Raw genomic sequence first — 22,550 nt, 5'->3', positions numbered from 1 at the left:
AAAATTCACGATCTTACGGTTGAAAGGGTATATTATACGCTCAAAACTAATAACCGTACTGGGCGATATGTAAGGATAAAAGTTATTCGGATTAAAACCTCAAATCGAAGGAGACCCAATCGAATAACTAATATGTTTTGGTGATTTTGAAATTTGGTTTAAATTAGATTTGAAAATTAAAAAAATCGAAATAATTAGATTTGAATTTAATTTTACGAAAAAAAACTGAAAACCCAATTATTGAACGAAATAATTAATACTCCCTCCGTTTCTTAAAAAAGTTCCTACTTTTCATTTTAGGGGGTTTCATTTGTTCAGCCCATAAAAAATCTTTCCATTTATATCATAAATTTTAGATAAAAATTATCTTATTTATTTTCATTTTAATATTTTAATAATACTTATGTTCTCCATATACCTTCTACTAACTACATTTTAACAATTTTATATTTTTATGATTTTCACATATTTCTTATTAACTTTCTTTTTAATACTTTTTTAATATTTATAATTTCCATTTTTCCTTCATTAAATTTATTTTATTTTATAAAATAATATCTATACAACCTAAAACATTTTTTTTTCTCAATTGTAGGTTCATCAAGAACGGAGGGAGTAGTCTTCCAAGCGTTGCTTCTTTTTTCCTTGGCTTCATACTTTCCTCACTTGCTACATCTAGAGAGAGAAAGTCACGCATAACTCTAATTGTTCTCACGCCCTAGTGACGCAAACCCTTTCTTCCTCGTTCCTATTCCAATCTCTTCATCTTTGCCTTTGATTTTTAGTCCTTCTGCTCTTCAAGGTTAGTTTATTGATTTTAATTGTTGTTCAAGTTTGGGTCTTTAATCTACACATAACCCTGATTCGATTGTTGTTCTACGCATAACTCTAATTTGATTAAAACTAAGTTTGGTTCTTTTGTGTTCTTCGCATAACCCTAATTCGATTATTTGGGTCTTTAATCTTCATTGCTTTTGTTCTTATTTTTTGGTTGCTTTTTTTAATCTTGTTTGTGTTTTTTTTCGATTTGTATTTGGTTGATCTGTGCTGGTTTTTTTTTTTTTTTTTTTTTTTTTTTTTTTTTTTTTTTTTTTTCATTTTGTATTTGCTTTCGTTTTGTATTTCTTTGTTTTTATTTTTCACTTTTGTTGCTTATAATACAGTCTGTGTTGATTTTTTTTTTCTCTGTGTTTTTGTTTTCGTTTTTTGAATTTTACTGGAAAGAATGTTGGGATATGAAGTCATGCTAATTTCGACAGAACATTGTTGTTTATATGGATTTTGGAGTTAAGCAGATATTTATGCTGTGAGGTTTGCTTTTCTATTCAACCGTTAAACATGTGAGTGATGTTATAAAAATTCTTATGATGGTTATGAAACTAATTGGTGATGCTGCATTGAAAATTTTTCTCACTGTAGAAAATATGAAATTCATGAATTGTACTTTCAGTTCTTATGAATATTAGAAGCTTCATCTAATGTTATACTTATGCGCTGAAGCTTAATATTGTGCTTTTAAATATAATTTTCTTTTTTCTCCTGTTATCTAAATTTATGATTGAGTTTAATTTATGGTGATGTTTGTTGGCAAAGATGGGTTTCATCATGGAGTTTGCAGAGAACTTGGTTCTAAGATTGATGGAAGATCCGAAAGAAAGGGACAAAAAATTTAGGGAGCACTTGTATTCATTGCAAGATAGATGCAAGAAAACCAAGGAAATGTGGAGTTTGCCGTTGAGGCCATATGGTTTTTGGACATTTGAGCGTCACAACTCTCAGCTTGCTTGGGATGCTCAAATTACCAATGTGTCTGGACGCAGGGACCCTTATGATGAGGTCCTTTCAGACATCTCTAAATAAATCTTCAGGTTTGGATGTTGCACTAACTTCTTTGATGATTCATAGTGGGCTTTTGTTTTGACATTGGACATTGGACATTGGACATTGGACATCTGATGTTGTTTGAATTACCTTTTTGTTACATTCTTTGAACACGTGAATGCTTTATGTTAGAATATGATTACTCTAAGCTTTCTGCATCCATTTTAGATGCTATGATGATTAAATTGTCTTTTGAGTTTCTTCCATGGCTATATTGATTACATATTTGTGTTTCTATTCTTTTTGTTCCAATATTAATAAATTTAGGGCGTTATTATTTGTTGCCGTCTTTTTCATTATGTTGCCGTCTTTTGTTTACTAGCTCATGTTGTACATCTATTCTCAAATTTCTTGGTTTTTTGACTTTCTAACTCCGATATCAAGCTGTTATCAGTGTTCTGTACCCCATGTCACTTAATTGTTCTCGACCAATACGGTTTAAGTCCAAGAATAACTTGAGCCTTGATACTGCTCATGAAAATTGAAGCAACCGAGCATTGTCGACACCTGACTTCTACAAAAAATTTTCTACAATAGTCCATAGGATTCTTCCTCAATCAATTCCTTGCTTTTTCATCGATACATGCTTTGTGCAGATTTAGCTCTATTAATTTGTCAACATGTTTTTTTTTTTTTGTCGATTTAGCTTTATGCTCTTTAGAAGTTACCTCTCGTCTAAATGCAAGCTATGTGTACACATGGTGGAAGTACAAATGGCATTCTCAAATCTTCGTAAGAGCCTTAGAGTTGATTGTATTTTTTCCGATGTAGCCATGTAGGTTGTTGTATTAGTGTTGGTATTAACAATTATGTGGCATAGGCCTTGAAGGAGTTGGTATTATGGTGAGCTCTAATGATAAAGTTGTGTGTATACATCATTTAAAAAAAATTTGCGTATACATAGTAAAAGCGTGAATGGATTTCTCAAATGTTAGAACCTTAGAAGTGATTTTATTTTGCTGATGTAATTTGTTGTATTAGTGTTATTTAGCTATATTATGGCATAAGACTTCTACGTCCTGTAAACATTTGTTTGGTAGCAAGCTATGGGGTAATAAACATTGGTGTCTAGGTCTTGTGATCATCTTGTGGTCCTACTTCTAAACATTGTATGGAAAGCCTAGGCTTAGACACATCATACCGTTGCTTCTAGTTGTTCTCTCATGTCTTCATTCACTCAAAAAGAACTATTTTTCACGACCATGTACCCTTTTAATCTTGTAGTTAAGTGTTTTTTTTTAAAATTTTGAAGTAAAGCATGGTTTAGTTGAGGGCATCTGAAGAAGAAAATACTCGGTGTTCGTTGTGTATGCTTGTTTTTACGGCCAATTTAGAGACTTAAATGTGATAAAGTTTAGTGAATAGTAATAATCAGGTCTTAGATATGGATGAAATGAAGACTAACCTTATTTGTCTGTGTATTCTTCTTGCGAGACGGTTTCCCCTTGTGTTATGTTATATTTAATGCATGAAATTTTAATCGCAGAAAGTATTGTGTCCAAGTCAAAAGAAGAGATGTGTAATATTGACTCAAGCTATAAAACCAGTACAAAAATAATGCCAAAGCTTTGATTCACTAGCATCTTGAAAACGGATTCATGAAAACGGATTCATGCTTTTAAGTATGCTTTTAAAATCCTACAACGACACCTTCTTTCTCCAGATTCTATCTCTCTTCCTCTAATTTTCATTATTTTTGGTTTATACTTTCAGCAACCTACGAGCAAAGTAGAGGACCTAAAATAAATCAAACATTTGAAGTGAAGCTATTTAGTTGCTACCATGCTTAATTATGAATTAGATTTTGAAGGTACAGATTTGGTACTCATTTGAAGTAATTGTTTTTATATAGGGAGAGGATTGGGAATTTGAATAGTTTTTTGGTTATGATTATAGTAAAGGGAACCATGGTGCTGTTGACAAGGAAGGAAATATAATGAGAAGAATTTATGGATTTGGCACCTTAAATTTAGGTTTTAAATTACAGAGACATAAAAGTGGAAACACTCACATAGATTGAAATGTTTGACATGGCTTATTGCCAATTGGGGTTTAGTCATTTAGCACCACTGGACTCTAGTATTATTATTATTATTATTATCATTATACCACGATAATTTAATATTATAGGGCGACATGAACTTATTATAAAATGCAACGCTACCCGTGTAATGACATAGCGGTTTTATCCGATTGAACCTCAATTGCAAACATTATGAACAACTCTACATAAATAAGCACACATGATTTGATGAGTTATTTTACCATTATCCATTGTAATCTGAAACCAAAGAACTATAAATATTTTGCTCAATGATAACCAAAAACGAAATTCGATTCGATACGAGAAACGAAAACAAAAATGAGGAACGTTAATTGTGGAAGTTCGGAAACGTAGGAAAAATAGGTACAATTTTAATTTACAACAAAAAATAAAATGAGTAAGAAAAGAAAACGACTAAAAAGAAAAAAAAAGGGAAAAAGAAAATAAAATAAGGGCTTTAGTATTAATTTTTATATGTTCTTAGGCTTGAAAATAATCATTTGGGGAATGTAGTCATGGAAATGTTAATTTAGAGTATCAGAACGTAGGTTCCGAAACGAGATTCGGTGGGTTCGGTTTCGTGTAACTATGCTTTGGTTATGTTTTACCATAGCCCATCACCATTGTAAGCCAGAATACCAAATTTAAAGAAGAGAAAAGAGTAAGAAAAATGAAGTGGAAGTGCTTTTTTGGTTAACGTTATCTGCTCCTTCGATATGATTTATGCTATCTGTGCGAAGTTTATAGTTTTACATATCCTTCCCCCAGAACAGTGCTAGTGCCTCTCTATGCAAACATTTTATGATCAAGTGAAATCCTCCAACAGTTAAGTTCACTGTTTGTTTCTTTTTTGCCTGATAAATCTTTCTTGCTATTGTTTGCAGTTAACTGTATGCCTACTGAGATTCATCTGCATAGGAGCAAAGTCTTGAATCTCATTTGCTTGGAGTATGTAATCACCAGACTCCGCTGTGTTGTGTTCATTCCAATTTTCTGATATGTTTAGAATTTGAACAGACAAATTTGTCATGAATGCCAGCGTTCTGTTTTTTCTTTATGCCTGTTTAATAAAGTAGCCTATTTTTGGACTATTGGTTACTCTTGCAGATAATCTAGCTGCTCTGAACTTACCCTATTTTAGTTGCAAAATTTCTGATATTGCTTGAGCACCAGCAGGACTGTCAACATAAGATCTAATTGTGCTTAGTCTAGACTACTGCATTGGTAAGACAGCCAGTTAAGCCTGGCCTGGCATTCACTGCCGGACATGAGCCTGCTGTCTACCTGCCACGGCACGAGGCACGTCTATGCGTGGACAAAAAAAGAAGCATTGCCTCCTATGTGCTGGCCCAATCATTTGTTAAAATGCTGCGATACCTATTAAGTTCGTTTCTTCTGTTGAGACAGGGTTTCAGGTTGACCCTTTATTGATTTTACCCATTCAACTGTTAAGTGTAACAATAAATCATTAGTAAAGACCCTCAATTTGTGAGCAGTAGTAAATCTTTAAGAATCAGAGTAGTGAGAAACAGGATAACTGGGTGAAAGAATTAAATAGAGTCATTGGCGCTCATCGCTGAATCAAAAGACTAATTGAGACATGTTCAAAAGAACATTGTCCGCCACCATTTTGTTGGACTTCATTGCATGACCATATTCTTTTTAGTGTAAAGGCATGTTATTATAAAGTTGTACACATCCAACTCTTTGAACACCGTCTATGTGTGCCATTTATGGCGTTAAGGTAATAAATTGTTGTGTAGTGATAGATCTGAAACATCCTTATTCTTCATCGAGGAGAGTAGCATTCAAATGTTTGATCTATTTTGAGGGAATTCTTGAATGCTTAATTAATTCTTCCTTGCTACATGTATTAAAGTCAATTCATTGTCTGAAACCATTGGATCATTCTGTGCTATCTGAATGAGCAAAAATGCAGAAAAGATTGCAGGATTCACCTTCAGAATAAAAGCTGAATGATCTTTATTTGATCATCAAAGCACTATCGTTCTTAAAGGTAGCTTAAGTTGCCTGAACTCGATTAGGGTTATTGGATGGTAAATTGCTATCATTTTGCTTATTGTAGTTTTTTGGTCACATACGCATTGGAAGTTTTATTGTTGGAGGGGGACATGATTCATGAAATACATGTTTTATCTTTTTATATCTGGTAATAGAAGTGGAGCAAAAGTCAAGGACAATGTAAACATTGACAAATATTTTCAAAATTTTGTGTTTTTTAAGAGTTATCGAGAGACATCAGTCCTTGACCTGTTGTTTCATATCACAATCTTCTAGATTTATACCACGTATTTTATCTTATATTTGAGTATATCTAGTTTATTTTATGATTGAAGCCCAATATTGTAGTGGAAATTATACGATTGAGCATGGTGCATTCCCATGCAAAAATATATGAAGATTGGAAAATCTAATCCCAATTTGAAAAGAGAATTTACATTGAATATCCAATTTGAAAATACAAACCGTGTTTTGTCTCAGTTGAAATATGTATCACTTTTTCTATGTAAGGTTTTAGGTTTAAAATTGTCATTTCTTCGTAGGGGTGAAAGTTTGTTTTTTAGTTTTGATTCGATACAAATCTAAATCAAATCGAATAAAATTCGGTTTTGATATTTTTATTTCAAATTTAAAATCATAATATTTATAATCCAAATTGAACCGAACCGGATTATAAAATACCAATCCAAATTGAACCGAATAGACCGAATTGTACCGATTTGTATATTTTGCACCGAAAATTAAATTTGCATGTATTATTTCAAACTTATTCTTTCTAAAGCTCCTACATAGATATTAAAATTTTTTTGGGTTTTTAATTTGAACAATTCAAAAACTTTTAACAAAAATCTAAAAATAAGGGCAAAAATTCAAACAGATCAAATGGAAGATATAACATGCTTTTAACATTTCGGTTTTTTAGTTTTGTTGGACCCTAGACCGAGTCCAAACCGAACACCGAATTATAATTAAAATTCAGTCCAAACCAACCAAATTTATAATATGGTCAAACCAAATTACTTATTCGATTTTATTTGGTTCGGTGTTCGGTTTTTCACCAAATTACTTACACCCCTACTTCCAGGGGCGAAACCAGAAAAATAAACAAGGGATGCCGATAATTAAAAATAATTATATCAATTGCGTTAAAAAATCATATAAACCAACAATTGATCAAGGCAATTGTCCACGTCGAGTTTTCATATTCTGAAAATGGCGCATAATATCATCGTTTGAAATTTTTTTTGAAACAAATCACATTCAAAATAAGTTACAAAAGTATCATTTAAAATCAATCAGATGTCTTGTACCGCAACTCAGTTTTGATAATGTTCATTGCTGAGAACACTCTTTCTACTGTTGTTGTGGATATTGGCAAAATCAACGCCCACTTCAAAAGCATATAAAAGTTTGGGCAAGACTTGTACAAATCGGATTGAACTAATGTTGTGGAGAATTCACTGAGAGTACATAAGCTTGAAACCCGCTTATCAGTAGAAAAATTATCAATAAAAGTATCCAACTCAAAACTAAGACAATTTAAGGGCAAATAATCAAAATCATCGGAATACAACTTTGCTATTTTTAGTACCTTCTCTTTGTTGTAGTTGAAAAATAAATTAGTAGGATTCAAACAAGCAACTCCAATAAGTAACTCTTTACTAATCTTAGGAAAGCAACAATCAAGTTCTTTCATTTGCTTATCAATAATCGTGTAGAAAACATTAACATGATAATAGTGCTTATCTGTCAATCTGAGAGTCTGTGTTTCGACTTTCCTCGAGCACGTAAAGGGTCCAACTCATCCATGCTATGAATATCAATGTCATGCTGTACAAAAAAAAGGTTTCACTTCATTCATCAAAGATTCCCATACTTCGTCCCTAGCCTTCTGAAATTGCCTCTTAGTAGTACAAAGCAACGACATAGCATTTACAATGTCTTAATCTCTTCTTTGTAAAGAAAGATTTAGTCCATTAGAGATCCCTAATACTAATTTCATCAAATGTATCATGAAAGCAAAATCAAAATTTTGTATGCCATCCAAAACAGCTTGAGTTCTAGCTATATTATCATCTCCAGCAAGTGCAAGAGTATCATGCACATTAACTATAGGAGAAAACATTTGAATGAATTTGGAGAAAGTTTTAAAATAAAAATCCTAGCGAGTATCCCCAGGTCTTTGAAGACCAACTTCTTGATTTAAACTCTTTCTAATTAATAACTCACCTTCATATAAGGCTTTTTCAACCATCTCCACTTGTTTTTGTCAAAACTCATCTCTACGTTTATAAGAAACACCAATAGTATTCAATGCAAGATTAATCAAATCAATAAGACTCTCAACTTCAACATGTTTGTGTGCAACCTTAACAAGAGTCAATTGAAGTTGGTGAGCAAAACAATGTACATAATGTGCCGATGAACAATCATTTTGGATTAAAGTCCTTAGCCCATGAATATGACCTCGCATGTTGCTTGCTCCATCATAACCTTGCCCCCTTATACGAGATGGACTCAAAGACAATTGAGCAAGCATAGAATATATTGTTTCTTTGAGTTGTTGAGGCAATTGAGCTTCCTCTAGGGGAGTTGGTGAATTTTCACATTTTGAATTAATAATGCCAAAAGACGATCCAAAAGATATTTTTGTAAAATACCTATTCATTCGAACTATAAATACAATGATTAATCACGAATTCACGATTGAAATATCAAACTAAATTACTAAAATACTAAATAACTAATTAATCACAAATATACAACCTTTAAAATTTAAACTATCTAAATAATTAATCACAATTGTCAATTTCTATTTGCTGAATAGGTAATTACTAATTAGGTAAACAAATAAAAAATCCTAATTTTTTTAAAGCCCTAATTTTATCTAAGCACAACTAAGAAAATTATAAAACTAAAAACCCTAATTTATCTAAATAGATAAACATATAAATTATAAAAGCCCTAAATTTTAAACAAATAGATAAATTCATAAACTCATAACAAATAGATTAAAGATAAATAGAATTAAGAATTAAAAAGGAGAAACATAAAAGCCCTAATTTATTTACCTAATCCTGATTGTCGCCATTGTCTGGTTGCTGACTGAGTTCAGATTGTCGTTACCGTCGTTCCTGACTGCTGTCCTGTTTGGCTGTTCTCGGCTTCTCGCTGATTGGTGAAAATTGGAGGGAAGTTAGGTTTTTTTACTTGTTTTTGAAATTGAAAAATGAGTGGGAAAATGGGAAAAAAGAAGGCTGCTATTTTTTCACAAAAAAGGGGAATTAAAGAGGGGTGTGCCAGGCAAACTGAAATGGGAATGCTGGTCAGGTGTTTTATTATCAAAATCAGAAAAAGCCAAAAAAATTTGTGGTAAAGGGGTTTGAATTTGTGACCTCTTGATTAAAAGTTTATTTTTTTCCAACTTAGCCAACAAAACTTATAATATTAATCTTTTTCTCAAAATTTAAGTGATGTCAGTTGACATCGTTGATTCCCATTAGATCTGCCCCTGATTTCTTCGAATCTTTAGCCTAGCCGTATTCCCAATGAAATATCAACTTTTCACTTTATGCTAGATAGTTTGATTTTTGTTGTAAAATTTTGGTTCTAAAGAACTTCAATTTTCCTCGTATGATTGTATGTTCTTAACGTTTTTATCATCTTGAATTGTTCAAATAATAGTGAACTAAGTTGTGTTTGGCTAGAAAATTACTTTGAATTGCTTAATAACAGCCTCAGAGTCATAGTAAGGGGTTTGACTACATTTACTTATCATATCAGGTTATTAACTCACATAACATCACAATGAATTCGCATTAAAATATAAATATTACGCAAATTATACTTTTTAAATTTAGTACTTTTGTGAATTTTAGACACCAGACTATCAAAGTCTACACCATTTAGATCAAGTGATATTGACAATCTCAAATGAACTTTGACCAGCCTAAATGACTGTTGACCATTATTAATTACCTTCGACTTTCAATACCTAATCACCTTTGACTTTCTTAATTACCAATAGTATTCTTGTGTTTTAGCACTTTAACGCAGTTTTTACTTATCATAATATTTTTTCAAAAAATGGGTGTCGCGATAATCCATGGACATCAGGTTGAAACAAGTATTTATTTGCCTATGTTCCAGCACGTAGACCGAAAAAGATATTGAACGTCATTTTTACCCATCAAAACGGTATCTTTTGTAAAAATGAACGTTGCGAATAATCTTATGGGGTAACTCTTTCGACAATCCGATTGTAACAATTACTTATTGGCCTATTTTCTAGATGAGTTGCTACTCCTATTGTTAAATGTTTTTATATAGAATACAAAATGTTTTAGTTGATGATGACTATTGTTGGCCCCTTTAAACTACGACCAAATGTATCTTTGATTGTTGCATTAAATTGAGCTCAAATACTAACAATTGGTAAGAGTGGACTGAATATGATAATAAAAAAGTAGTGGCTTGAGCTTGATTCATACATGACTAGTGGCTGAAATGGAGTGTACATCAAATGCACTCTTCATGAACTCAATACATTAAAATCGGCTCATGTGTTATTGTTCAGTACCATCAGACGATTCTTACAATCATGTCATGGCATTTCCGCCAAACACAATTAACGTTCCAACCATCACTAATGTAATCCATCAACATATTAACAAAATAAACACATGTGCAATGCATGAATATGTCCCAAGTAAACATAAATGGAAAACTATAATAAAATCTAAAGAAAATAACAAAAACTGTTAGTTCCAAGGCGATCGAGATATGAACACTTAATCTTACTTGTAAAGGGGAAGATTTTCACCATGATGACACAAAAATAATCTCAGTATATAGCCAATAAGGCTAAAAGAATTATCTATTTCAAGTTCATTCCATCTCCGACTTGACCGCATATAGGCCTGACAACGGAGAAGGATCCCTCAAATGGTGAAGATGTAAGGCTCATAGTGCTTACTACAACGAATTCGCTTGTCATACTTTTTGTCATGAATATGGATCAGCCATATCAGCCTGTATTTGTACATATTTCCAAAAACATGCTAATTTTGATATTTCCAATCATATTTGTGGCCTAGATTTAGCCCATTTTGAGACAAAATGTTCAAAAAAAGATAACATTTGTTGAGCTAGTCATCATTGATGCATTGTGTGCCTCCATTAGAAGAAATGAATGGTGTCAATGGGATTCTCAACCTACTAAAAGTGCAAGCATAGACTACCGCCCACCCTTAACCTAGTCAAAGTATAGAAACAGTCTAACTTTTTTCAAGATCATCCTAAATGTAAGAGTAACTACTGAAAATGATGGGTATTTGACATTTGATCCTCTATGTAATTTCAAATTTGTTAATACATATTTGAGTTGTAAAGATCATATGGTCAGACCATACACGCTCTCATCAAATAAAAAATGTTCTAAAGTGATCATACATAAACTTGCCTCATTATAATTATCATTAATATACTACACAATAGTATACTACACATCAAGAATGAAATCAAGATAATATTGTTGGGAAATCTAGCCTAAGATGTTGGAATATTAGCTCTATAAAGAGTTGGAGAAATAAGATGTATTCATGCTCAACTGTTGAAGCAATAAAGAGCTTCTTAAAGGGTGCCTTAAATAAGGGCAGGAGTGTCTTAGACAAGGTAAGTGGATGCATAAGGTGTGCCTTAAATAACACAAGGCAATAACAGATCACAAAAGGCCATTGAAGTGAGTGTTTATTTGAGTAAATGGAGTGCTTGTTCAAGCACCCCAGTGCAGTCCCAACTTTAGATTTGTGTTTTGGCTCAAGCTTGTTGGGAATGTTTGGGATTTGGGCTTTGGGTTAGGATTTATTCTAATGTTTTAGGAATTATATAAGATCCCTAAATAAGATTTAGATATATGTTGAGGAGGCTAATACAATAAAGAAAAGGTTGATGACTGATTTCCATTAAAGATGAAAACTTTGAACTTGAGAGTTTTTTCATAAGCATTGGTGAGGTTTATTTTATCATTGTATTGATGAATCATATTTAAAATACTATATTCTATTTGATTAGTAGGTGTCCTAGACACCATTTATTTAAGTTTTAATCTTTGTACTTGTTTTTGTTCATACTTTGTTTTTTTACTTTCTTCTACATCTCTTCTCCCCATTGTTGAGTCCAATCCTTTCACCATGCATGATCAAAAAAAGAAGAACAAGATCACATACTTCCTCCTTTTAACAAATGGTGAGATTTCCCCCAATTTCTAAACCCTAACATCTAAATTTCATTGTTAATTTGGTAAATTATTTTATTGTTAGATAAAGCATATAATTGTTTTGAAATTTAATAAATTAAATTAATTAATCGAATAAATTAATTAATGTTAAATATCCCAAAAATTGCGAATGAGTCGAGTGGGGTCGACAGAGGGTTGACTCTACAAGTTGGAAAAAAATTTGCCGAAAACGACCAACCCAGTCGAGTGGTCGATTAGAGCCAGTTGGCTCGACTGGTGCTCGGTCGAGTGGTTGACTGGTGCCAGTCGGCTCGATAGGTTTGGTGCGGCCATGCGGGCACTGTTTTGTTTTTTTTTGCAAGTTAGTTATTGTTCGTTTTGTTGGTTATGTAATAACTACTTTCGGTTGATATGGTTATATAATCAGATTATATTTGGATGCATTGATTTATTAGCGATATTTGTTCGTGAATCGAGGTTACGTTTCATGGAGCGACATTTTACATCATGAAATGATGTTTGCTATTCTATAAATATCAAAAGGCATGTGTAGGTTATTGGCTACATGCAATATTTCTGCAATTTTTCTCCTTTCTTGCACTTTACATAGAGAACTTACACTATTTTTATGTAATTTTCTGTTTTCTCCTTCCTTCTTAGTTTTCTCACATTATTTTAATTCAATGTGCTAGAATTTTAGAGAAATTCTTTGTATCTCAAAAAATACTTCTGGCATGCATTCCCAAGCATCATAGTAGGGAGGAAATTATGTTTTCGAGTATAGCATCTCGCCATATCAAGTCACATTCAAAACCTTCTTGTTACTTTGTTCGTGTTTGAAGATCAAGATCGGCGTCTTGGAAATCTCGATGGTGTACATAAGCAAGAGTCTTGGATTGTCATATATAATTTATAAACCTACTAATTTATGTAACTTTGTTTTATAAGTTTGATTATTTATTTAAAGTCACATTTAACTACAATGGATTCATTGCGATTATAGCCAATCTTCCATTCTAACAATTTAAATTTTTCTTCGGTGAATTATGAACTGAGAGGTAACAAGCACAAATACAATCAGAGCTTAAAAGAGGTGCTAAGCTAGAACCAAAAGCACTTGATTTTTTGTAACAAAAATTTGGGGTTTTGCATGTGTTAGTTTGTTGTTAGTGATTATGTACTACTATTGTAGTAGTTAATCACTTTCGCTACTTTTTGTACAATGGTGTTAGGGATGGCCATGAAGCGGGTTACCTAAAACTGAACCGGTCCCGAACCGCTTGGAACCGGAACCGGAATCGGAACCGTTCGCGACAGGTTCCGAACTGTCCCGAACCGCGGAACCGTATTACCGCTGAAAAAAAAGTTACCGGAACCGTGAAACCACCGGAAAAAAACTGCTTGAACCGGACTTAAAAACCGCGGGCCTGAACCGGAACCGGTCCGGGTGAACCGGTCCAATGGTTCCATGGAACCGAAATCGGAACCGGGACCGGTCCGGGTGAACCTTTTTCGGCAACGCCACCTCCTAGTGGTAGGGCTGTTTTACATGTGTGGTCGTATATTACAAAAGAACCAACCGACAATCCAGATGTTTTCTTATGCACTTGTCAAATTTGCGAAAGTCAAGGAGTAAAGCTCTTAGTTTCATACAATTTCGCCAGAGGTAAATACTTTTTCAGTTTTTTATACATACATTATATATTCATATTTTATAAAAATTTATGTATTGTGTTTTGTGAATACGTGTTAGGTGGTGGTACGGGATCTTTTAACAAACATTTAGCAAAGAAGCATGGAATCACAAAAGAAACTCATGTAGCAAGCGGCAATGGGACCACAAGTGGAAGCCGACAGTGGGACATTCCCAGCACATGTATGCCTTTTAAATATAATCGTAATGATATGATTGATGAATTTTCTAAGTATGTAATTTGTGATGAATTGCCATTTAACCATGGTGAAAGTAGGGCATACGAGCGTTACACTAGAAAAACTTTGGAACCACAATATAGAGCAATCTCTAGGAGCACTCTAAAACGACACACAGTTAAATTATATGAAACAATGCGCTATGAATTAGTAGAAATGTTTAAATATTTTAATGGTAGGGTTAGCATAACAAGTGATATTTGGTCTGCTCTCTCACATTTAGAATCTTATATGTGTGTAATAGCATATTGGATAGATCAAAATTGGATTATTCAAAAAAGAATAATTGCTTTTGAGGCAATGCTCGAAAGACATACGGGTGAAAACATAAAATACAGATTAGTAGAGATATGTAGAGAATGGAACTTATTAGATAAGATATTTTTTTGTTCTACAGATAATGCAACTGTTAACATTAAATGTATGAAACTTTTGTATAACGAACTTGCATTTAGTTTTATCCTTGGGGGTAGATTATTACACATACGTTGTTGTGCTCATATAGTAAATTTATCTTGCCAAGTAGGTATAAAACAATTAAGTGATTTATTAGATCCAATTAAAGACATAGTGAAGTGGCTTAGAAGTGGACAGATAAAGAGACGATATAAGCAATTATGTGACCATTATCAACTAAAAAAAGTGTATTGGTCATTAGATACTCCTACACGTTGGGGCTCAACCAACGATTTATTAAGAAAAGCGATTGTTTATCGTCTAGTTATAACACAACTATATAGTGAGTGTACAGATAGCTATATAACTTATGACATATGGGAACTAGCTATAGGTGTACATAAAATATTAGAAGCGTATGACCACGCAACTAAGATTTTTTCATAAGTTTACGAACCAAACGTCCACTTAGTAATAAGTGAGTGTATTACTATTTTTTATCATCTTCTTAAACATACGCATGATGATACTAATCTATATTTAAAGCCGATTCTTGCAGATATGATGGATAAGTGGAAGACATATTTTACCGATTTTCCTTTTATTTATGGAATTGCAACCATTTTAGACCCATGTTTAAGACAGAAGTCCTTACTAAAGTAATTGGATTTTACTACCAATCATTAGATCGTCCGCCTAGTGATGTACATAATTATGTTGGAACTTGTAAAAAATTTTAGCAGAACTTTATGATTACTATGCTAGTGTAACACCCCGGCCCCTCGGACCGCTGGTGATTACTCTTGGAGACTGTAAACTAGCCCCACAAATCAACACAAGTCTTTCCAGCGCACTTTGGCCTCACTCGTGCGCACCCGAGAAAACTTCCCAGGAGGTCACCCATCCTAAGATTACTCCCCACCAAGCACGCTTAACTGTGGAGTTCTTAGCAAATGGGCTCCCTAGAAAAGAAGATGCACCTTGTTGATATGAGTAGTCTATCATTCCTTTTTCAAACTAAACTTGGGGTATTACAGCTAGTGTATATAACCCAAAACGCGATACGTCTAGGCGTGCTAGCGTCTCGGCACGTCCCTCTTATTATAATTCTGTAATAGCTAATATAATGAGCCAAGATGATAGTTTTGTAGGATTATCTTCTTCTTCACCCTCCACTGCATATTTAGAATTAGATAATTATCTTAAACATTACTTTGAAATTGACCAAGGTAGCTATAATATTTCAGAGTGGTGGAAAGAAAAATCTATAAAATTTCCCATATTATCGAGAATTGCAAGGTTGCAAAGGATATCCTTGCGATTCCTGCTTCTACGATTGCATCGGAGTCTGCTTTTAGTGCAAGTAGAAGAGTTTTAGACGAAAAGAGATCTCGTCTTGCTCCACATAGTATTTAAATATGTGTTTGCAAGAAATATTGGATCAAGCGGAGATTCGAACACAAGGACTAAGGAATGATGATGATCAAGACGATGATGATGATCCATGGATGATGATGATCCATGGATGATGATGGATACATCTGCATCATCGTCAGGAGGAGAGTCAGCGGAAGCATCTAACCAGCCAGATGATGATGACGAAGACGAATAGGATCCATCGGACAACGATAAATCAACATTCAACAACTACAAATAAAAGGTATGACAAAGAACTACATGGGCTTTGATTCCTTCGGAATACGTAGGCAGCTTAGTATTTCTTTGGGTACTAGGTTCAAGTCCATTTTCTCCCTCTTTTTTTATTAATCATCTTTATCGACATTATCGTTGATTCGTTTCTTATTAATTTATTTTTTCATTCTTTTTAGTAAATATTTTAATATCTTGACAAGCAATGAATTTCGCTAATAATCAAGTAATCATCAAAGGTACGTCCGCAATATTATAGTATTTTTATATTATATAAATATTTAAAGGAAAAATAAAAATGGAACTGATGGTCCGACCCGCCCGTCCCGTGAGTTGGAACCGCCGGAACCGCCTCATGAACCGCCAAGGAATCGTTTGGAACCACCCGGAACCGGAACCAGCCCAACCTGGACCGTGGCCATGCCTAAATGGTGTTATCATGTTAGTGGGTTTTGACAAAATATGTACATTTTTGAGCTAATTATATATTTAATTTTTGCTTATACCACTTTGATTATGTACTACTAATAAAGTAGTTAATTAGTTTTTTTTGGAAAAATTATTGTGAATGATACCTAAAATTATTCAATAAATATAAAATTGTAAATTTCCTAGAAATTTGACTAGTTTTCAATTAAAAAAAATTCGTTTAATAATGTTGGTATCAGAGCCAAACCGCAACCGTGGCTAATCCTTAGGGTTAGTTCATCTAGCGCGCATAAAATCTTGGGAGTAAGGAAGAACGTGATTTGAGGATTTAGATGTTTAAGATAAGAGATAGGAACAAAAGTGAATATGATTGTGCTATTAACCTAGGTGTTTGAGTTAGTCAGGTTTTCTTAGAAATGTAGGATGTAAGGTGTGAGGATTACGGGGTAAAACGGGAAAACGTTCTTAACGATTGTTCGTGACGGCAAGAAGATTCAGTTCAACGATGCAATGTTAGAATTTGTTTTCTGATGATGCCAATGTCTTATTGCTTATCATAGTTCCTTTTCGATTATCGTTTTAGCAGCTAGAATAGTATGTCCTAAGATTGCGAATCGTGTCACCTTGTTGCTAGCCCTTTTCTATCAGCTTTTATTTGTTGATCCATGATTGAGATTATAGGTTGGTGCATAAAAGCAAGGTCATCGGGTTGTGAAGTATGTATCGTTAGTGTTTTGTTGTAAGTAAGTTGAACTTTGAAAACGATTGTGACATAGTAGGAGAATTAGTAAAGACAAAGTACTGCACATCATTGATGGAAAAGCTTAAGTTAAGAGCAATTGATAATGATTTTCAAGCTTAGTGATTGAGTTGCATATAGCGTTCCAAGGATGTATATTGAGCTGAGCACTTAGGAATTTGTAGCTTTGTATTAGGTTTTTGGATAAATGTAAATTTGTTTTAGCTGTGCTGGTTATATCGGACTTGTAGAGAATTGTATGATTATCTTGTGTATTAGTTAGATGTTGGTTTTGGGATGTAGCTGAGTTAGTCACGTTGAAGAGCTTGTGACCTCTTTGCTTGAGTTTTGGGAGTGTGATTTCAGTTTCTTGGGAAACGAACCCAGTGATGACCCTGTTTACCCAGTCTTTATAGCTTTTGCATCTCCTTAGTCTTTGTGAGTTAAGTTCGAGGACGAACTTCATTCTAGGTTGGGTGACTTAGCTTTACGAAATGTATGTTAGCTAGATATTTGAATCTATGCTTGAGACTTAGTTTAACTTCGAGGACGAAGTTTATTTCAAGTTGGGTAGAATGTAACATTCGGGAAAATTAATATTTTAAGACGAGTAAGTTTAAGAGAATTATCAGTGCGAGAATGATCCTAAATACACATGACATAAAATATTCTTAATTTAACTCCTTCTTTTCTTTTCCTTTATATATAAAAAAAAAAGAAATAATAAGAAACCAGTTACACGCGTTTCACTATTCATCATCATCTTCAACACAAAAGAAAAATCAAACCCTGCTTTGCCTTCTCAAAACCTTCGAAATCCATGCCTCTCATCCCGTCATTCCTTGCCTTCGATTTTCAAAGAAAAACGCAGCTCTACCCACCTTCTTCCTCTCCTTCCATCTATTATTCATCTTCTTCGTTTGCCTCTTTTTCCCAAAACCCTTACATTTTCGAAAACCTTCAATCATTTTCCTTCTCAAATGTTCGAACAACAGCAAAAATCAAGTGAATCGATTCTTTCCTCTTCTTTCGACATTTTCTCTGGTATTAGGGATGAAATTTCTTATTTTCTTGCTAAATACTTCTATACATGAACAAAACCTCTTTCCATGGTTCCTTTGACTTCGAATTTCAACAATAATCGAAGCCAACCATTTCGAAGCCAACCATTTCGAAGCCAATAATCATCTTTCTTCCATCTGGTTCCTTGATTTTCGGAAATAACGAACCCAGTGATGACCCTGTTTACCCAGTCAACGGTAAGTCGGGTTGTTACAAATAATCGGTTTGGGTTTACAATAGTTCGATTAAAAATCAATTTCGTGCAGAATTTGAGTCGAATATAACTCAAATCGGTCTACAAGGTTTGAATAATCTCAATTAACTCTTATTTGTCAATTGTAACGGTTACAAATCGGGTTCAACTTTGCCTTTTTGGTTACCAATCAGTGATGTCAATTCAAACAAATTTCAGATCGGATAACTTCAATTCCAATCTGAGTTGGGTCACATTTGAATAGCCCCAGCAACAATACAGGGGAACTGGGAAGTATTAAGAAGGCAAAACTACTTGGATAAAACTGTAGGTTACATAAATAAACAAATTTAATTATAAATACAAAACTGGAAAGAAAATTTGCAAAATACAAAAGGGAGATTCTTGTGCTACAAGAAAGCTCAAATCATATAGCAACTCTGTACAACCACAAATAAAGAACTCTTTGTATAGTAGTTTCTCATGTCGATTTACACATGTCAAGTACCAGATTTTGGAATCTTGAACTGTTTCTTCACATACTGAGATGCCTCCGAGTCACCCCTGTGGCATAATATTCTTAGTAAGGTCTTCGTATCAGATCCCAGTTTACTTCGCCTTTGTTCTAACCCACTTGCTGATTTCAAGTCTTCAATCAACTCTCGAGTCTGCAAGCAATGATTATGAGAAATCAAGCTTAAGGTTAAGAACAGATGCATCGTATAATTCAGCAGTGCCTGATGAGGGTAGACATGCAAAAACTCATAGATCATGCTATCTTCTTTTTGCTCTAGTAAAAAATAAAGGCCTAGCAACTTAACTTTATTATCTTTTTCTTTTTCCAATTCAATCAGCATACCAAGATCACTAATGCAACAGCACAGTATAGATCATACTGCTAGCATGGTCTGGTATTCAATTCTGAAAGTTATCTCATGTAATGGAGGGCAAATTACTTTTCATCATGACATAATCCCGAAATTGATAATGCATGGAGAATTGAGAATGCATGTTATGAACACCAAAGCCCAGCTCCGGTTATATATATTGTTTAGTAGAGATGGTTTTATGAGTTGTGTAGATCATGAATAGGCCGAGTTTGTCAACAACACGAGTGTGAAGATAGATTGAGCTCCCGTGGAGAGCCATAAGCCAAGAGGTTAGGTGTTTACACCAAACACAAGTTAATAGCGCTCTGAGTTATCAAGAGATGAGGGGTTTGAGTTATAGAGTGATTAGGTTAGATCTAGGAGATATTTGAAGCCTTGAAGTCACCAAATCATACACATAATTAAAAAGGCTTAGAACATTGTTTGGTCATTGTTGTTTTTCTTTTAGTTCTTGATTTTCTTAGTTCAATCTTCTTGTGTATCCTTTATCGTTGATTCTTGTGTTATTTCCTTCTTATTACTGCTTAAGGTTGCACAATTGTGGTTGCCACATTTCATTACATATATTGCTCCTCAATTGAGTTAAAAAAGGTTAATACACACATTTTTATGAATCTCCTACAAAATACTAAAACTGCAGATAAGAATTCAGGGCAGGTCCCTTAGTACTGATATCTACACCAGACACAAATATGAGACTACTCTTTGAACATACTGGCAAATTACCTCATATCCATGCAGCTGTATTACATGCCGAGTACGTGCCACTAAATTTTCCACAACTCCTCGTGGAAGACCATCTCCTCCAGAAATAAAGAACTCCTGCAAAGGTGTCTCATAAGGCATAATTTTTCATCAACATGAGAATCGCCTTTGTCAAATAAACAATTCAAAAGGTCAGTCCAGATCAATGGATACGAGTGTTATTGGACGAAAAATCTCAAATTTGTATTGAGAAGTTTGTTTCGAATTGGTCAGGGGCTCTTTTGCCTTGGAAATCATACACTTACCTCATGGGGAGTTAGCCGCACGAACTAATGATATATATACGACTGTTACTTTAACTTTACTCACATCAGTAGCATATTTCTATGCGGGTCTGATCAAGTTATTTTGGTAACTACATTCAACAAATCACAATTCTTTTACCCATTAACATCTAAGAAGATTTCACAAAACCTCATTCACTTAGTTTTGACTTTAAGGAAATATATTGCGGATGAATTAGTAGTTTTTGTTTTAGTTTCTTTAGTACCTTGGTGATTCCTATATCAAGTGGTATTCAGGCTCTTATTTTTGCAACTATAGCTGCAGGCGAATCCATGGAGGGTCATCATTGATTAGTGTTAGAAAGAGCTTAAAGTCTAGTTATCCTGGTAATATATGTATAAAGAAAGTCCAGAATTAAATTGAAATCTAATGATCCTTGTTAAGTTGGTTTCTCACACATAACAAAGAATCTGGATCATTTGGGACATTGATTTTACCTTTAAAACATCTAAATCTTCTTCAAATAGTTTAGCATCGCCCTGGGAGAAAACACGAGATGGGCCTCCATCTAATAAAACACGCAGCAGACCATCCTGAAAAATAAGAACGCACATTTAGAATAAGCTACTAATACGGAAGAAAACTAATGGAGAAATCCATTACTCAAACTCAAGAATTCATATTTGACACAGGTTCGTGTCTGAGTGTCCGACTAGGTCAAATTATGGAAAATACATATTTAGTTCCAAAATAAAATGTCCAAAGAGTTGTATCCATGTCTGAGTACTGAAGGTAAAATGCAGAGTCCAGGTAACAAAATGAAAACCATGATGAAGATAAGATATAAAAACATGAAACAACTAGATAACCCTAATGTACAAAGAACTAACAAGAGATGCTTGTAGAAGACTAGTAACAAGCCGATCTCGTAGAGGCTCCACGATAACAGCACATAGCTGATTTAATTCCTGCAAAAGAGGATTAGGTCTTAGTACCCAGGAAGTGAGAAAACAATCAAAAACATTTCCAGATAAATATGCAGCATGATGAGGATGGACAAAAATGGTACTCATTCTGACGCATACAGACAATTAAATGTTCAAAATGCCACAAAGCAATATAATATTATTACCAGATCAAGTGGTTCAATTAAAGCTTCCAACCTAGATTGAGTAGCATTCGGCTTGTACAAATTGTCAATAAATGGTTCCCTTAGTTCCCAAAAAATGATCTTGGTGCCTATATGATATGGCAAAGGATGAGTCCAATCAATACGGAGATACTTTGAAAAGGGGTGGAAGAAAAGGAGGAAGAATTAAAAAAGAATAGATTTTTTTAACAAGTGAGTCTCACCAGTATATTCACATATTCTGTCAATTGCAGCATTGAGGTCTTTTCTGCAACCATCAAAAGTGTTTCTTTGATTGAAGCTTCTTGACTTCTCATCCAAATTCCTTTCTGAACATTCCAAGAAGAGACAAACAGAAAAGAGCTTTAGAAGAAGGCACAGGAGGGAGAAACTTACAGTAAAGTGCAACATAAATCACTCTGACCAATTAGATCTGATATTGGTCATCCTCCTTCATGTTCTGGATGTTTCAGAAAATAGCAATTATATCTGCCCTATATATGGTGTTTTTTGTCTGCGACATTAGACTTTTTACACTAATCATATACCAACTTTGATCGTACATTTAGAATTTTTGCACTAATCATATTGGATCAGAATTTTTTCGAATGCAGATATCCGGATATCCAGTTTATTAAATTCTTTTTCTGTTTTAAGTAATGATTATTCTTTTTTGCAGGTCAGAGTATGACTTAGAGATTAATAGGTTCACTACACAGTCAATTATCATTATCAGATTTCTGCAGTTATTTCTGGTGTTGGCTCCTCTGGAGGTGGATTAGGTTTGCTTCCTTGAACTTTTACTGAATCTAACCATATAATGCACCAGACAGTAACATCTTCTAACTTTAGAAGTCACTTCCAAATAAAAGTAGCTCAATTTAAAATAGAATGAACAAAAATTTATTATTTTTTAAAATATTTTTGTTTTGAGGGTAGGCTAGAGAGTCCCTAC

The 22,550-nt window shown here is 33.8% G+C and overlaps 3 protein-coding genes across 6 annotated transcripts in view; 1 reads left to right on the top strand and 2 right to left on the bottom strand.

The window, feature by feature from the left end:
• Positions 1 to 601: 601 nt before the first annotated feature.
• Positions 602 to 5,016, top strand: LOC130800645 (uncharacterized). The gene is made up of 3 exons (XM_057664210.1): positions 602 to 802; positions 1,594 to 1,868; positions 4,810 to 5,016. Exon 2 carries the CDS (start codon positions 1,594 to 1,596, stop codon positions 1,858 to 1,860), a length of 267 nt encoding a protein of 88 aa, XP_057520193.1. The 5' UTR covers positions 602 to 802; the 3' UTR covers positions 1,861 to 1,868; positions 4,810 to 5,016.
• Positions 5,017 to 7,061: 2,045 nt separating this feature from the next.
• LOC130800644 (uncharacterized) lies at positions 7,062 to 9,250 on the bottom strand. Of its 3 annotated transcripts, none has more exons than XR_009039466.1 (2): positions 9,019 to 9,250; positions 7,062 to 7,777 (listed from the first exon to the last, which is right to left on the bottom strand). XR_009039466.1 is itself a non-coding variant. In XM_057664209.1 (2 exons), exons 1-2 carry the CDS (start codon positions 9,036 to 9,038, stop codon positions 8,217 to 8,219), a joined length of 411 nt encoding a protein of 136 aa, XP_057520192.1. In that variant the 5' UTR covers positions 9,039 to 9,250; the 3' UTR covers positions 8,006 to 8,216. The 3 variants fall into 3 exon arrangements, 1 of the variants encoding a protein (XP_057520192.1); XR_009039465.1 differs by lacking the exon at positions 7,062 to 7,777 and adding an exon at positions 8,006 to 8,620; XM_057664209.1 differs by lacking the exon at positions 7,062 to 7,777 and adding an exon at positions 8,006 to 8,607.
• A 9,633-nt stretch (positions 9,251 to 18,883) lies between these two features.
• Positions 18,884 to 22,550, bottom strand: part of LOC130800643 (protein unc-13 homolog) — a 34,675-nt gene continuing 31,008 nt past the window's right edge. For both annotated transcript variants that reach the window (XM_057664207.1, XM_057664208.1), the window contains exons 23-28: positions 21,820 to 21,924; positions 21,599 to 21,705; positions 21,357 to 21,434; positions 20,964 to 21,059; positions 20,203 to 20,298; positions 18,884 to 19,254 (exon numbers count right to left, since the gene is read on the bottom strand). In XM_057664207.1, the coding sequence (XP_057520190.1) occupies positions 19,087 to 19,254; positions 20,203 to 20,298; positions 20,964 to 21,059; positions 21,357 to 21,434; positions 21,599 to 21,705; positions 21,820 to 21,924 (650 nt within the window). In that variant the 3' untranslated portion in view covers positions 18,884 to 19,086. The remainder of the gene's footprint in view (positions 19,255 to 20,202; positions 20,299 to 20,963; positions 21,060 to 21,356; positions 21,435 to 21,598; positions 21,706 to 21,819; positions 21,925 to 22,550) is intronic.

The sequence above is a fragment of the Amaranthus tricolor genome, chromosome 15 (genome assembly GCF_026212465.1).
Source record: "Amaranthus tricolor cultivar Red isolate AtriRed21 chromosome 15, ASM2621246v1, whole genome shotgun sequence".
NCBI lineage: Eukaryota > Viridiplantae > Streptophyta > Magnoliopsida > Caryophyllales > Amaranthaceae > Amaranthus > Amaranthus tricolor.
Note: the sequence above shows the minus strand (reverse complement) of the source record. Positions and strands in the feature narration are given on the sequence as shown.

Excerpts from the sequence above, each read along its gene's own strand:
- LOC130800645 (XM_057664210.1), top strand. The coding sequence starts at position 1,594 with ATGGGTTTCATCATGGAGTTTGCAGAGAACTTGGTTCTAAGATTGATG.
- LOC130800644 (XM_057664209.1), bottom strand. The coding sequence starts at position 9,038 with ATGGCGACAATCAGGATTAG. Across the intron at positions 8,608-9,018 it reads ATGGCGACAATCAGGATTAG|GTATTTTACAAAAATATCTT; the intron begins GTAAATAAATTA and ends TCGAATGAATAG.